The sequence below is a fragment of the Hypanus sabinus genome, chromosome X1 (genome assembly GCF_030144855.1).
Source record: "Hypanus sabinus isolate sHypSab1 chromosome X1, sHypSab1.hap1, whole genome shotgun sequence".
Classification (NCBI taxonomy): Eukaryota; Metazoa; Chordata; class Chondrichthyes; order Myliobatiformes; family Dasyatidae; genus Hypanus; species Hypanus sabinus.
This window is the reverse complement of record NC_082738.1, coordinates 20,531,252-20,548,613: the sequence shown is the minus strand read 5'-3', so window position 1 is coordinate 20,548,613 and position 17,362 is coordinate 20,531,252. Positions and strand designations below refer to the sequence as shown.

The 17,362-nt window shown below is 42.7% G+C and overlaps 1 protein-coding gene across 3 annotated transcripts in view; it reads right to left on the bottom strand.

Moving 5' to 3' along the window:
- Positions 1-17,362, bottom strand: part of asic1b (acid-sensing (proton-gated) ion channel 1b) — an 878,352-nt gene that overhangs the window by 18,681 nt on the left and 842,309 nt on the right. For all 3 annotated transcript variants that reach the window (XM_059956013.1, XM_059956012.1, XM_059956014.1), the window contains exon 8: positions 7,482-7,561. In XM_059956013.1, coding sequence (XP_059811996.1) covers positions 7,482-7,561 — 80 coding nt within the window. The remainder of the gene's footprint in view (positions 1-7,481; positions 7,562-17,362) is intronic.

The following is a 17,362-nucleotide window of genomic DNA, read 5'->3' as shown; positions in this document are numbered from 1 at the left end:
GAAATGATTAAGAATCTTCTAAACCTCCAGGTGTTTTTAATTTCCTCAACTACCACTTCAAGATCACATGGCGTATGGCAGCCATCCATTATTTTTCCATCAATGAGCCAGACCTTCATTGGGACTGAAAGAGCAGAAAGGAAACGGACAGTATAAAGAGGTGAGGGTGACAGGTGATAGGTGGATCCAGGTGAGGAGGGACAATTGGCAGTTGGAGGAGGGGAGAGTGGAGATAGTAACAGAGACTGTGCGGTGACAAAGGGCTGCAGATGGTGGGATCTGATAGCAGAGGAAGGTGGAGTATGGAACCAAGTAAGGGAGGTGGAGGCTGAGACCAGTAGACTTCCCAGGCAAAACATGAGGTCCAGGGTGGTCTACAGCCTGATTGGATGAACACTGAATTCTCCAACTTCAGTTAAACCGCTACCCTTCTGCCACTTTTCTCTCTCTTCCTGACTTACCCAGTTCCTCTTACACCTGCTCCTGCCCCTGTTCCTTTTCCCTCCTCCACCCACTCCATCTGTCCATCATCCACACACACCTCCCAGAGGGTCCCTCTCCCAAGGATGGGTGGCAGTGTGAAATGTGAGGAGGATGTTAGGAGAATGCAGGGTGACTTGGACAGGCTGGGTGAGTGGGCAGATGCAGTTTAATGTGGATAAATGTGAGGTTATCCACTTTGGTAGCAAGAACAGGAAGGCAGATTACTATCTGAATGGTGTCAAGTTAGGAAAAGGGGAAGTATAGCGAGATCTAGGTGTTCTTGTACATCAGTCACTGAGAGTAAGCATGCAGGTACAGTAGGCAGTGAAGAAAGCTAATGGCATGCTGGCCTTCATAACAAGGGGAGTTGAGTATAGGGGCAAAGAGATCCTTCTGCAGTTGTACAGAGCCCTGGTGAGACCACACCTGGAGTATTGTGTGCAGTTTTGTTCTCCAAATTTGAGGAAGGACATTCTTGCTGTCAAGGGAGTGCAGCGTAGGTTCACGAGGTTACTTCCTGGGCTGGCGGTACTGTCATATGTTGAAAGATTGGAGCGACTGGGCTTGTATACACTGGAATTTAGAAGGATGAGAGGGGATCTGATTGAAACATCTAAGATTATTAAGGGATTGGACACACTAGAGGCAGGAAACATGTTCCCGATGTTGGGGGAGTCTAGAACCAGAGGCCACAGTTTAAGAATAAGGGGTAGGTCATTTAGAACGGAGTTGAGGAAAAACTTTTTCATCCAGAGAGTTGTTGTTCTGTGGAATGCTCTGCCTCAGAAGGCAGTGGAGACCAATTCTCTGGATGCTTTCAAGAAAGAGTTAGATAGAGTTCTTAAAGATAGCGGAGTCAAGGGATATGGGGAGAAGACAGGAACGGGGTACTGATTGTGGATGATCAGCCATGACACAGTGAATGGCGGTGCTGGCTCGAAGGGCTGAATGGCCTACTCCTGCACCTATTGTCAATTGTCACCCACTCCATCTGTCCATCATCCACACACCCCTCCCACTGGGTCCCCTCCCCCACCCACTCCATCTGTCCATCACCCACACACCCCTCCCACTGGGTCCCCTCCCCCCCCAACTGTTTCCATCTGCCCTCCCCGTCTCCATTATTTGGTTCCATATTCCACCAGACTCTGCTATCAGATCCCACCATCTGCAGTCCTGTGTCACCTCTTACCTCTTGGCCTCTGCCACTATCTCCACTCTCCCCTCCTCCACCTGCCTATTTACCCTCCTCACCTGGATACAGCTATCACCTGCTACCCCTTCCCCTCGCCTCTTTATACTGGCTATTTCCTTTCTTGGGTGGCAGGATGGAGATACATCTCTACCAAAGAGGTGTAAGGCACTTCCTCCCCTCCACTAGACCGCAGGTCACTGTTGGGCAAGGTGAAGCACCTGTTTAGCCCCCCGATCAGGGTCACCTGAAGCCATGGGAGCAGGTGGTGGATGGTCATTTGAACAACTGGTGCATATCGCAAGTTCTGGTTATGCGACCACTGGCACCAGATAATCTCTGAAAGGTAGCACACACAAAATGCTGGAGGAAATCAGCAGGCCAGGCAGCATCTATGGAAATGAGTACAGTTGATGTTTCAGGCTGAGAACCTCAGGAAGGGTCTTGGTCCAAAACATCAACTGTTTACTCTTTTCCATAGATGCTGCCTGGCCTGCTGATTTCCTCCAGCATTTTGTGTGTGTACTTTGGAATTCCAGCAACTACACATTTTCTCATGCTTGTGAATTTCTGAAGAGTATTGATAATGGCTGGGGTCACCCATTTTGCAAAAACACTGGCCAGAAGAAGGCAATGGTAAACAACTTCTGTAGAAAAATTTGCCAAGAACAATCATGGTCAAAGACCGTGATCACTCACGTATACAACACAGCACATAATGATGATGGTGATGATTTCCCCTCTACATCAACTGCCCAATTCCTTCCACAGATGCTGCCTGACCTGCTGAGTTCCTCTAACATTATTTTGTTACTTTTAATTAATCCCAGATTGAATTAACTATTTGAATGCAAGTTATTTACAGCAGTCCCACCACTAAACCCTTTGGCATACATTACCTCCTTGTATTCTGTCGTGATTTGCTTCAGCTGTATTATTTGTTCTCCCTTCATTTAATTTCTTATCCGTTCGCAGGGTATTACACATTTAAGCGCAAATTATCTCCCTTCACATTAAAATCAAATCCCCAAGGAAAGAGGGTAAAGGGACATCCAAAGAACACGTGGAGGGGAGATGACAAGGCTGAAATTAGTCGATGGGGACACTCCTGATCCATCCTCGAAAAAATGGCTCAGTACAGAGGACGAAGGAGACAGAAGGGCATCAATGGTCTCCACTCTACTGGGAGGTAGGGGCCCACCAAGAAAACAAACATCTCCCTTCACATGGGATTTTGTCAAACACCTTTTGGTTCCTCAAAGTCCTTCTTAATTGTTGCTTCCTGAAAGAAGCCAAGAAGACTAATCAGGTAGGATTTTCACCTTCTAAATGAAGCTATGTTGTCAACTGTCATTGTTGTATAGTTATATAGCTGGCTCGGTGGGTTGTACTCTAACTCAGAGGTTATGAGTTTAATTCTTAATGCAGAGCCTTGGGTAATCTCTTGGCTGATAACTCAGTGCAGTTACACACTATTAGAAATTGTGTCTTTTGGATTTGACATTAAACTGAGGCCATCCCTGGCATCGGGGCCAAGGTTATTCTTTCATTTCTCAGAACAGATTACCTGGTCACCATCAATTTGCTAAATGTGGAATCTTGCTGTGCACACTTTATTCCCCTAATTTTTTCCAGCAGTGATCACACTCTGAACATGCCTGATTCACCGTGAAATACTCTGGAGCACCCTGAGGGGAAAGGCTAATTTTCAGAGCAAGCTTTCCTTCTCGACTATAATTGGCTACTGTGTTTTTGCACCCATTTTTAAATAAGTCTGCAATCTTTGCTTGGTTTTGATCATTCAGACTTGCAAAGGGGTGAGTCATGCTGTGAAAATGACTGCAATTTGTTTGTGGCATTCATTTAGTGCAATATAATAACTTACTTTTAGAAATCAGACAATTAAATAATAACTTCATGAACTTTCAAACTCCAGCACTAAAAGCATGAAGAGAGTTGGAATGCTTGATTGTCATTGATTGCAATTTAAAGTCAGTTCTCTCTCAAACATCACAAAGGCTAAATTGAACATTTACACATTGATTGATTTATAGATCTAGTTAATGTCTTTGTGCAGAGGCAAAATTAACTCAAATTAAGCTATGAACTCTTGGTCAAGCTTTAAAGTTGGAAATCCAGTTGGAAAACTTGTCAGATGGACCAGAATTCTAAGGTGGATAGTCAAATAACAGGCATGTCAGCAATGGATAAGCATACTGATCAGGTTTAATATTAAATACAATAAACTTCTACAGATGGACTATTGTCATTCCACCCTGGAACATGTGGACAGTGAAGATGCATACATCAGGATGCTCTTCATCGACTACAGCTCGGCATTCAATACCATCATCTCCTCAAAACTCATCAAGAAGCATCAACACCTTGGCCTCAGTACATTGGCAACAACCTCTCTTCCACAATCTCTGTTACTTAGCCCGCTTCTCCCCCCCCACCCGCTCGCTCTACTCACTTTACACTTATGACTGTGAGGCTAAGCATAACTCCAATGCCACATTTAAGTTTGCTGATGACACCACTGCCATTGGCCGAATCAAAGGTAGTGATGAATCTGCATATAGGAGGGAGATTGAAAACCTGGCTGAGTGGTGCCACAGCAACAACCTCTTACTCAATGTCAGCAGGACCAAAGAGCTGATTACTGACTTCAGGAGGAGGAGACCAGAGGTCCAGGAACCAGTCCTTATTGGAGGATCAGAGGTGGAGAAGGTCAGCAACTTTAAATTCCTCTATCATTTCAGGGGATCTGTCCTGTGCCCAGCACGTATCTGCCATTACAAGCAAGGCATGGCAGCGCCTCTACTTACTTAGAAGTTTGCAAATATTCAGCATGTCATCTAAAAATTTGACAAACTTATATAGATGCATGGTGGAGAGTATACCAACAGGTTACATCATGGCCCGGTATGGAAACACCAATGCCCTTGAATGGAATAGCCTACAAAAAGTAGTGGATACGGCCCAGACCATCACATGTAAAGCCCTCTCCACTACTGAGCACAACTACAAGCAGCACTGTTACAGGAAATCAGTATCCATCATCAAGAACTCCCACGATCCAGGCCAGGCTCTCTTATCGCTGCTTCTCGAGTTACAGGAGCTTCAGGACCCACACCTCCAGGCTTAGGAACATCTCAACAATCAGGGCCTTGAACCAAAGGGGATAACTTCATTCATCCCAGCACTGAACTGTTACCACAACCTATGAACACACTTTTATGACTAATGTTCTTGATATTTATTGCTTTTTATTTATTATTATTAGGTCTTCTTTCTTTTTGTATTTGCAGTTTGTTGTCTTTTGCACACTGGTTGTTTGTCTTGCATGTAGTTTTTAACTTACTCTATTGTGTTTCTTTATATTTACTGTGAATGCTCATAAGAAAATGAATCGCAGGGTATTATATGGTGACATAGATGTACTTTGATAAAGAATTTACTTTGTACTTTGAATTTTGAAAGTTTCCTGGCATGGCAATTCAAACACACAGAGATACAAGGGGCTGCAGAGGGTAGTGGACACAGCCAGGTCCATCATTGCCATAGCGCTCCACAGCATTGACAGCATCTACAGGAGGCGCTACTTCAAGAAGGTGGCATCTATCACCAAAGATCCCTACCATCCAGATTATGCCATCTTGTCACTGCTACTGTCAGGCAGGAGGTACTGAAGCCTGAAGTCCCACACCACCAGTTCTTGCAGCCTGCACAACCCTAATCCTACCTCAGCAATGAAACACTACAGCCCTTAGAATGAAAAAACCTCAAGAAGTATTGGATACATCTCAGTCCATCAGTGGTAAAGCCCTCACCAGCATTGAACACATCTACACAGAACATTGTCACAGGAAAGCAGTCCCCACCATCCAGGACGGGCTCTCTTCTCACTGTTGCCATCAGGAAGAAAGTATAGGAGCCTCAGGACTCATACCACCAGGCTCAGGAACAGTTATTACCCCTCAACCATCAGGCTCTTGAACCAGAGGGGAAAACGTCACTCACCCGTCACTGAACTGTTCCCACAACCCATGGACTCACTTTCAAAGATTCTTCATTTCATGTTCCTGATATTTATTGCTTATTTATTATTATTTATTTTTGTATTTGCACAGTTTGTTCTTCTTTGTACATTGATTGTTCGTCCACCTTGTTAGATGTAGTGTTTCATTGATTCTACATATTGTGTTTCTTGTATTTACTGTGAATGCCCACAAGAAAATGAATCTCAGGTTGTATATGGTGACATATATGTACTGTGATAATAAATTTACTTTGAACTTTGTGACCATCTCTTCTGCTACCATGGACTTGTCTCAGATTTGAGTTTTGATGAAGGGTCTTGGCCCAAAACATCGACTGTTTTTTCCCTTCCATGGATGCTGCCTGACCTGCTGAGTTCTTCCAGCATTTTGTGTTTGTTACTCTGGATTTCCAGCATCTGCAGAATCTCTTGTGTCTCTGCTTTATGCTTTTTCCTATGACTGTATTGTTTTGTGCATTCTTTTTCTTCACTTGTCTTGCATAATTTATGTTCTGTGTGTCATCTGTACCTACATGCCTGTGATGCTGCTGCAAGCAGGTCTTTCCATTGTACCTGAGCACGTGACAATAAACTTGACTTGACAGTCACCATTGGGACAAGTGTCACTGAACAATTTACCTACTGCAAGCATTAAGCACCACACTGAAGCTTTTAGAATATGGTTGCCATGGGGATCACTTCTTCTGACAATGGGCGTACCTGGGATTTGGCATATTGTGCTAGTAATGGATGAGTACCTGATGCATCTTCCTGACACTTCAATGGATTGCCTTTATTTTGCATGGTTGCTTCCAAGGCAAGTCTCACAGCAATCTTTCTAGGGGTAGGAAATGAATTTTTTGGCGCTTAGACTCAAGGGACCATTCCAAATGGATTACACATTTCTGCACAGCACTTTGACATCTCACTTGTGGCCTCACCAGCTCATGTTCAGTCAGGGGTATACACACAGGAGAACAGCATTGATCTTGGTTGTGTGCCAAGTGCAGGTCTGTCTTCCATTTATCAATAGCAGGGAACCATAGCTCAACCTGCCCTCATTCCTCTTTCATGTACATTTCCCTTGGGGTCACTGACTCACTTGGCAAACCAGTATTTGGAACACCAGTGCAGCTGATTCGATTCGGCATTGTCTAGACAAACAATGCAAGTTATGCCTGTTTCTGGTCCATAAATCTGTATCCTGCACTTACCAACTGAGCCACCAGAACCCTTGTTGCTTTGATGGAATTACAATTAATTTACAACACGGCCATGACATTCAGCTCAATTACCCCCAGTCAGTAATGTGCCCTCTCCTCATTTATCCCCTTTCAATACGGTTGACTTTTAAATGCCCTCTGAAATGTCCTAGCAAGCCATTAACTTCAAGGGCAATTAAGGACTAGCAGGCAGTGCCCAGATCCTGAGAAATTACTAAATAATTTTTTTAAAATCCTCTACTTACTTATTTAGAGATACAACATGGTAAAAGGCTCTTCTGGCCTGATGTTGCCCAATTACAATCATGTAACCAATTTGGAATGTGGGAGGAAACCAGAGCACCTGGAGAAAACCCACGTGATCCTGGGGAGAACAGCAAACTCCTTACAGACAGTGGCAGAATTGAACCTGGCTTGCTGGTGTTGTAATAGTGTTACACCGTACTAACATGCCGTACTTTCTCATGCTTCCTCGTAAGCACAGAAGGTCTTACATTCTCCAGTTAATAAGACTAGTGCAAAATAATTTATAAGAGCTTACCTCATACACGTAGTCAAAAAGTTCCAGGATTGTCAGAAGACTTGCACCAATGAATAATCCCATTTGACCTCCAATGTCACCTTTGAACATAAAATCATAGGAGATCTTGATTAGTGCAGCGAACTGGCAGTGTAATCTTGTTCCACATACTAAATAAATAGCTTGCTTAAAGTTTGTCACCTTTTCTCAATATACAGTGGCTGCTCTCAGAGTGCCTGTCATAAATAAAGAACATCATACAGCACTATTACCTATCTGTGAAAGCTTTTCCCTCTTCCACTTACTAGTATCGACCAAGGCAGGATGTTCTAACAGAATGCCTTTGGGGTACAATTTGTCCAGGTTGTCAATATAACGCTGGCTTCTATTCTTTTACCAGTCACCTTTAGTTTCAGTGACCACAACACTGGGTGTGTGTGAATCCAAGCCAAAACAATACACAACCTGGTCAAAGTTAGTGGCAAGGCTGATAACCAAGGGTTTTAAAGCATTGCTACTCCGTCACCAAGGTGGTGTAGTTTCCTTGTGTAACGTATCATCAACAGAAGTGACCTGGGACAATCAGCCAGGAAGAAGACTTAGAGAGGATAGTTCATATTTCATATAACACATATGGAGGCCATTCAGACCATTGCATCTATGCCAGCTCTCAGAGCAGTCTCACCAATCTCAGTCCCATTTATCTCTTGCAACCTATTCTCCCTCACCTGTCCATTGATTTCTCTTGCTAATTCTCCTACCACTCAGGCCTAATTCACAGTAGCCAGTTAACCTACCAACCCGCATGTCTTTGGAATGTGGGAAGAAACCCACACAGTCACAGGGAGAACGTGAAAACTCCACACGGACAGCTTTCGGGGGTCAGAAATGAACCTGAGTCTTTGGAGTTGTGAGGCAGTGACTCTACCAATTGCGCCTCTGGTCTGCTAGTCAGGCAAAATAAAAGAGTAGGAATAATTATCTCCTCACGGCTGTCCTAAGTACCTTAGAACTGAGCTAATGAAACTGCTTCAAAGGCCAGTCTAAATACAGATGGCACATTTCCATCCCTGGAAGATGTTAGTGAACTAGATGCATTTTACCACAATCCAGTGGTTTCACAATCCATCCTGACCAAAGCTACCTTTCAATTCTAGATTATCTGGATTAAGTTCCCCATCTGCAGTCTCTATTCTTGGTGTTAATCAAGTATTAGAATCACTGATCGGTTCTTTAAGGTTGTTATAGCCAAGGGTGGGGGAGGGGGTAGTAGGGTTAAGCTCCCAATGGCGAGGGTCTCAATTAGCCTCTGACAACCAAGTCCAGTCCCTGGCCTTTACATGTGGCTTAGCTACTAAACCCAGTGGAACTGCTTCTACTGACAGGAGAAGAGGCAAAGGCGGATTAAAGGTGCCTTAAAACCAGTCACTTCGGGCAGATGGGGCTCATCAACCATTGTTGGCAGCTCATCTAGGAAAAGGAAAACTCTTATCTCAAACCTCTGCTGTCTCACAGCTCTACCCACTCACAGCTTTGGGAGTAAACCCAGAGGAAAAATCTGGAGCTGGAGTCCCTAAGGCAGTCTTACGTTGAGTTCAACATTGATTGGCAACTCCTGCAATGTCGCTGGTGCCAAACTGTATTGGTCTCTGTCGTTCCTTCGGAATCATCAGCTGTGTGGAGAGGGGAAGCTGGCTGCATGGGCAACAGCTCATACTGCCCAGGCTTGCGTATCACAAAGACAGCTGGGGCGCAATACCCATGGTCGACCCTGACAAACGGAGAGCCTCAGAGAACCATTGGTAACTGTTTCCCACTCACTGAGTGCAGGTTTCAAACAGCAAGAGCACAGTGAGAAGAGTCACAAAAACTCTGCAATGACTTCTAAAGGCCTGAAGGATCAACAGATATTCAGATTACTGTTAAAATCTAGCTCAGTGCTAGGTGGTGTCAATACCTTCTTTGAGGAAATCTCAAACTGTTGGATCCTAGCATTACCTACATCTTGAATCCTGAGTCCGACATTTCTGTGATACACTAGCCAGGGTGGCAGGGTCATAGAGTCCTTATACAAAATTATATGACAACTCAGCAAAGAAGAATGCCTTATGGCCCATTATGCTTGTTCTGACTCTCTTTTCTTCAATGATTTCCTCTTCAAGTCTTTATCTTTCCTTCTGCTTCTACTATTTTACAGCCACTGGGCTTCATATAATGACAATCAGCACAGAAAGAAAATAATTTTCCTCACTGCACCCTTGGCTCCTCTGGCTTGGTCCTTGAGTGTGCTTGCTACTTTACTAGTAGTGAACTTTCAGTACATCACCAACCTTTCCATTTATTACTCTGATATGCAGTCAATTAAGATAGCATTTGGCTTTCATCCTGTGCCTGATTGGAATGTTAACTTTATGACCAAACCCAAAAGTCATAAAAAAAATCTTAAACATTAAGCTGATAATTGGGAGCTTATGAACTGTAGTTCTTCTATGAAAAATATTTGCCCTCAGAGCACTCCTGTTAACAGGTTCCAACTGCCCTTCAACAACCTTCTGGGGAACAGCTTACAAATAGAACATCTAACATTTCCCAAGGAGAGATAGATATGCTGGGCTTTAGGTTGCATCGTGAACTGTCTGGCAGAACTTACTTAACATTTGCTAGGTCTCACTTGAGAGAAGTTCCCTTCCAATCTTGAAATACTTCCCAGCAGGGTGAGAGGTTGGTGGAAAAAGGTTTCAGATTCAGGTTCATTTATGTACATTGAAGCATAGAGTGATATGCATCCTTTGTGTTAACTACCTAGCGATGTGCTGGGATGAGCACACATTCCAGTGCCAACTTAGCATACCCCAAATGCTTGGCAAAATAACACAGAACACAACAAGTAACAAAACAACAAAAGAAAAACAAGCCCCTTTCCTCCCACTCCCACCCTCACACACATCTAATTCAGTGAGCACTGTGACATTGGGCTGGGTTTACACTTAATGTAATGTTAATAGGAGAAATTGAGTCCAACTCCTTGAGGGAATCATGCTTCCCTTTGTCAGGAAGTTAGCACAGAAAACTAGCTAAGGATTTACATCACCCACATTTAGCTTGCAAGCAAAGCCAGAAACAACTCTCATATACACTTTACAGTGGTGCTAGAAAGTTGTGAACCCTGTAGAATTTTCTCTATTTCTGCATAAATATGTCCTAAAATGTGATCAGTCTTCACACAAGTCCTAAAACTAGATAAAGAGAACCCAATTAAATAAATCGCACAAAAACATTGTACTTATTCATTTATTTATTGAGAAAAATGATCTAATATTACATGTATTTGTTGGAAAAAGTATGTGAACCTTTGCCTTCAGAAACTGGTGTGACCCCCCTTGTACAGCAATAACTTCAACCAAACATTTCTGGTAACTGTTGACCAGTCTTGCACATCAGCTTGGAAGAATTTTAGGCCATTCCTCCTTACAAAACTGCTTCAACTCTGGGATATTGGTGGGCTTCCTTGCATGAACTGCTTGCTTCAGGTCCTTCCACAACATTCCTATAGGGTTAAGGTCAGGACTTTGACTCGGCCATTCCAAAACTCACATTTTATTTTTAAACCATTTGATTTACTCTCATCTTTCGGATCATTGTCTTGTTGCATTATCCTACTTCTACTAAGCTTCAGATGACAGACTGCTACCCTGACATTCTCCTGTAAAATGTCTTTTTACAATTTTGAATTCATTGTTTCCTCAATGATTGCAAGCTGTCTGGGCCCTGAGGCAGCAAAGCAGTCCCAAAAAATAACGTTCCTTCCACCATGCTTCACACTTGCGATGAGGTTTTGGTGTGCAGTGCCCTTTTTCCTCCAAACATAGCAATGTGCATTTCTGCCAAAAGGTTCAACTTTTGTCTCATCTGTCCACAGAACATTGTCCCAGAACCATTGTAGAACATCCAGGTGGTCTTTTGCAAACTTGCTTTTTTTTTTGGAGAGCAGTGGTTTCCACTGTGGTGTCCTTCCATGAACACCATTCTTGTTCAGCGTTTTACTTACAGTGAACACATAAACAGAGACTTAAGCAAATTCTAAAGATTTTTGCAGATCTTATGCTGTTACCCTTGCGTTCTTTTTCACCTCCTTCAGCATTGCACATTGTGCTCTTGGTGTGATCTTTCCAGGACACCCACTCCAAGGGAGAGTATCTGTAGATGTGAACTTCCCACTATTCATGACATTTACAGAGCCACGTGTGTAAAAAGGGTCCGAAGGATCATTGGGGACCCGAGTCACCCCAACCACAAACTGTTCCTGCTGCTGCCAGACAGGAAACGGTACTGCAGCATTAAAGCCAGGACCAACAGGCTCTGGGACAGCTTCTTACACCAGACCATCAAACTGATTCATTCACACCAATACAATTGTATTTCTATGTTATATTGACTGTCGTGTTGTACATACTATTCATTACAAATTACTATAAATTGCACATTGCACATTCAGATGGAAACGTAATGTAAAGACTTTTCTCCTCATGTATGTGAAGGATGTAAGAAATAAAGTCAATTCAATTCAATTCAACAGCATCAAGTTTCCTCCATTTGTAGACAATTTCTCTTACTGTGGACTGAAGAACACAGGTCTTTTGAAATTATTTTGTAGCCTTTTACAGCTTCATGCATCTCTACTAATCTTCTAAGGTCCTCTGAAAGTTGTTTTGATTGAGACATGGTGCACCTACACAGATCTTTCTTGAGAAGAGTAGGCTCTGTCAGTAACCTGACTTTATGTATCTTTTTTATAGGGCAGGCACCTCTACAACCCACACCTCCAATCTCATCTCATTGATTGGATTATCTGATTCCAAATAGATTTTGTTGAAGGCATTTCTCCAAAGTTTCACATATTTTTCCAACAAATATTGGATCATTTTTCTCAATAAATAAATGAAGTAGTATAATTTTTTGTGTTATTTATTTAATTGGGTTTCCTTTATCTAGCTTTTGGATTAACATGAAGATCTGATCACATTTTAGGTCATATTTATGCAGAAATAGAGAAAATTCTACAGGGTTCACAAACTTTCTAGCAGCACTGTATGGTTACAATTACAGGTCCACATTTTAAATATGGACGTCAAATACACTGCATGTAGCTGGCAGAATATCCCCAGATATTTTGGTGACCAAAAATTTTACATTCGTTCCATTATTCCTTTGCCACTGTGCTGTCCAAATGTGCACAGGACTTTAGTTGATGATAGTCTCACTACATGATGGATATTTACTTTACAGGACCCTTCAAGGGGACTTTGTACTGAGCTCAGCTTTCGCGCACAGTGACATGACCCTTCCAAGGGGTCAGAGTTGTTTTTCACAAAGTTAATCTTCTAACCAATATTCCTTGCTCAGCTTCTTGTTGTAAATAAGTGAACAATCAGGTTCTTGTAGGTCCATGTTTAATCAAGAGAAGAATGTAGTCCACAGTTATCTAATTAAACATTGCATTTGTCTAGCCTGATAAAGGTATCTGAATAACATCACATACAGATAACGTCAACTGGTAGCACAACAGAACAAACTTGCAAAATCATTGCGGATTGTTAAGAATGCCAAAGAGAAAGACAGAAAAAAGAATTAGAATTCATTCCAAAGCCTGTGATTACTACTACAGATGGCCTGCTCGTCTGAAACACATTTTTATGTCCTTTGAGTCTGTAAGAATTGTACCTGAGTTAGGAAAACCTTTTAAGGGGAACTAGGCAGTTTAAATGATTCCCATTCAGAAATCTTACATAAATTCAGAAATCCTCTGTGAGTGTTAAATGTGTGTTAAGAATTGTGAGTCTAAATTTAAACATGTATCATTAAAAATAAAATAAACTGTGTTGCTCCTTGGGAGGGAGGCGAGACTCAAGTAGTTGGCATTGGCAGCTAGATCTCGCCACAGAGACTAGACAGGGAAGTAAGCTAGTCTTTGAAGACTAGGCTGATACAGTATAACCTCCCTGTAGTGAAGATGCCTGTAGATACCTATAATCGGATAGGGTGTCAAAATCTCCTTTTGAGTTTAGGGCTTTGTAGACCATCACAACTAAAACTATACCAAGCAATATTTGACAGAATAGGAGCTCAGTATGATTGATTATAGAGTCACAGAAAACTACAGCACAGAAAATGGCCCAGTGGCACATCTAGTCCGCACTAAAGCATTTAAGCTGCCTAGTCCCATCGACCTTCACCCAGACCATAGCCTTCCACACCCATCCCATCCGTGTACCTGTCCAAACTTCTCTTAATGCTGAAATGGAGCTCATTTGCGCAGGCAGCTCATTTCACACTCTCACCACCCTCTGAGTGAAGAAGTTTCCTCTCATGTTCCACTTAGTCATTTCACCTTTCACCCTTCATCTATAACCCATAGTTATAATGTCACCCACCCTCAGTGGAAAAAGCCTGCTTGAATTTACCCTATCTATACTCCTCATAATTTGGTATACCTCTATGAAATCTCCCCTCAATCTTCCATGTTCTAGGGAATAAAGTCAAAGCTCAAAGATCAAAGTGCATTTATTATCAAAGTATGTATTCATTATACAACCCTGAGGGAAAGTGGCTGTCTTCCCACAGACAGCCAACAAACAAAGAAACACCATGGAACCCATTCAAAGAATGTATCAAACACCCAACGCGCAAAAAAAGAACAAATCACGCAAATGGCAAAAAACGAACAGTCTAGGAACGTTCTGTTTAGTTCAGTTCAGTTCAATTCAATTTGGTGCTACATTGTTCATTGACTGCAGGCCACAGAGCAAGTCTGCCCCAATCAAAATCGCACAAAATAGCAATTATAAACAGAAGAAACCAGACAACAGAAACACATCATAACATGAACTGGAGTGTAATCCACAAACTGTGTTGATTAAACCTTGCCCAAGATCAAAAACTCTAGCAACATTGTCCAGCAGATTCAAGGGAGAGGAAGAGACGAGTCAAATGTAGGCACCTTCCTCTGGGAGGGGAGGGGAGAGAGAGGAGAGAGAGAGAGAAACAGAGAAACAGAGAAACCGGTCACACACAGGCACCTTCCTCTGGCAGCTGATAGTGAGAAGGAGAGGGAGACTGGTCAAATGCAAGCAGATGGCGCTGAACAACCGCTCCCCTTCTACTCTCATCCTCGTTGACTTCAATCTTGCTTGATGTTTTAACCAGTGAGAAATGGAGCCAATCGTGGGGTCACTGCTCCCCTATACCCCCCACCCCCCGCCTGTCTCCAGGCTTCTTGGCTGCTCTAAACCTCACTGAATTCCCTCAGAGACAGCAAAGTGCCAGATCACTCAATTGGTCTAAAAACACACTACCAAAATGTAAATCCCATGTTCCAATTGCATGCAGCTTAGTAGTAGACTCATATTTAAAAGAGGAAGAAGTAAAAGAGGTAGTTTTGTGACTGTCTGAAGGATGTCACCATTGGTTGTGTTGTTTGCTGGTGCCATCTTCTTCAATCCTATCCAATCTTTCCATTTTACTCAGGTCCTCCAGTTCCAGCAACATCCTTGTAAATGTTCTCTGTACTCTTTCAATATTATTTATATCTTTCCTGTAGGTAGGTGACCAAAACTTCACACAATATTCCAAATAATGCCTCACTGTCTTTTCCAACTTCAACATCCCATCTCCTGCACTCAATACTTTGGTTTATGAAAGCCAGTGTGCCAAAAGCTTTCTTTACAACCCTATCTACCTGTGACAGCACTTTCAATGAATTATGGACCTGTAGTCCCAGATCCCTTTGTTCTACCACAATCCTCAGTGTCCTACAAGTTCACTGTGTAAGACTAACCCTGGTTGGTCCAACCAAAGTGCAACTCCTCACACCTCTCTGCATTAAATTCCATCTGCCACTGCTCAGCCCATTTTTCCACTTGATGCAGATCCCTCTGCAAGCTCTGATAGTCTTCCTCACTGTCCACTACACCCCCAACCTTGTTGTGATCCAGTTAACCACATTGAACATCCAGATCATTGACACAGATGATGAACAACGGACCAAACACCACTAGTCACAGATCCAACACCAATCTCTGAGGCACTCCAATAGTCACAGGTCTCCAGTCAGAGAGGCAACCATTTACTACCACCTTCTGGCTTCTTCCACAAAGCCAATGTCTAATCCAATTTACAATGTCATCTTGAATGCAAAGTGACTGAATCTTCTTGACCAATCTCCCATGCAGGATCTTGTCAAATGCCTCGCTGAAATCCATGAATGCAACATCCACTGCCTTGCCTTCATCAACTTTCCTGGTAACTTCCTTGAAAAACTCTACAAGATTGGTTAGACGCGACCTACCATGCAGAAAGCCATGCTGATGATCCCTAATCAATCCCTGTCTATCCAAACACTCATATATCCACTCTCTAAGGTCATTGTATTTTGTGCTACAGTGCAGAACATTAATGGAAAATTATACCTTCACTGGCTTTCACTAAACCCATTCTGATCACTGATTCAGTGGTTCAAATCATTAACAAGGTGAAGTGGTGCAGAATGGAGGGAAATAAGGATTCCATTGTAAAGCAATGTTGATTGTACACTGAATTGGAAGGTTTGTCGTAGTTCATGAGTTTTAATCATAATGATAAAGCCAGGGAACATTCAGCAAAGCCTTTGACTGCACTCCTATTGTGATGGACTTTGTCAATAAAATGAAAAAAGAAGGGAAGGTGATTGTGGGGATTAGGCACTGGGTGAAGTCACTTAATAATCCAGACAGGAGAGCTCAGGTACGAAAAGATTTGTTTAAGGGGAATTCATATTCTGTACCTCCCTCAGTCCCACATTGAAAAGAGATAAGCTCTCAGACACAGTACTTTTTGGCTAATAGAATGGGATTTGAAAGTGGGTTTACTTGGTGCATTTAGAATACTTGGGGCAGGGAGCCACAGCTCGGCCTGTCTTAAGTTTCTCGTATTTCTCTGTGGCTATAATTCTTGCTAATTTTTACTGAGTCCTCTGGCACAGAACCTCCACAGTACCCATCAAAACTGTACACGAAATACTCTGGAGTTTTTGCTCACAGGTGAAGGCAGGTTAACATTGTCAATGCTCTGACTCACTTCTTGGGTGTACATACACAGTACTGAGTGAAGGTCTTAGGCACATAAACATATATACAGTAGCTAGGCTGCCCAAGACTTTTGCACAGGTTCAAAGGTTCATTTATCATCAAAGCATGTATCCCTATGCAACTCTGAAATTTGCCTTCACTGGATAGCCATGAAACAAAGAAAGAACATGAAAGCCTTTCAGAGAGAAACATCAAACACCCCACCCCTTCCTGTACAAAAAACAGCAGCATTCTAATCATCAACACACCCCCCCCCCAACTCCCCTCCCCTGCACAAAACAGAAGAGGAACATCAGTCCCCAAAATACAGCCCTTCCCTCACACAGTACTGTATTTGTCACCATGGAGCCGAGAACAAGTTTGTAAATCTGGCAGGAACAAAGTATGTTGGGAATGGCGAGGGTAAAACGCCACAGGAGGGGGTGGGTGTCGCGGGTGCAAACACACCCACCCCTGAGGCACCTGAAGGACTGCAGAAGTTCAAGGACATGGCTCACCACTACTTTCTCCACGGTGATTAATGGTGAATTTGCCATTGTCTCATCTCATAAATAGAAAAAAAATACAAAATCAATTGATCAGGTCATTATCACACTGCTATATGGGGAAGTGTGCTATGCACAAAAGGGCTACTTATGTAGAAACATATGAAAAAACAATGGCTGTAAAGCATTTTGGAAAGATACAAAGGCAGTACTGAAATCTATTGTTATTGCATGTACACAGATAGGTGGATTAGATACTTGTCAGGTCTGCCCCGATTATGGACCATTGTGATCT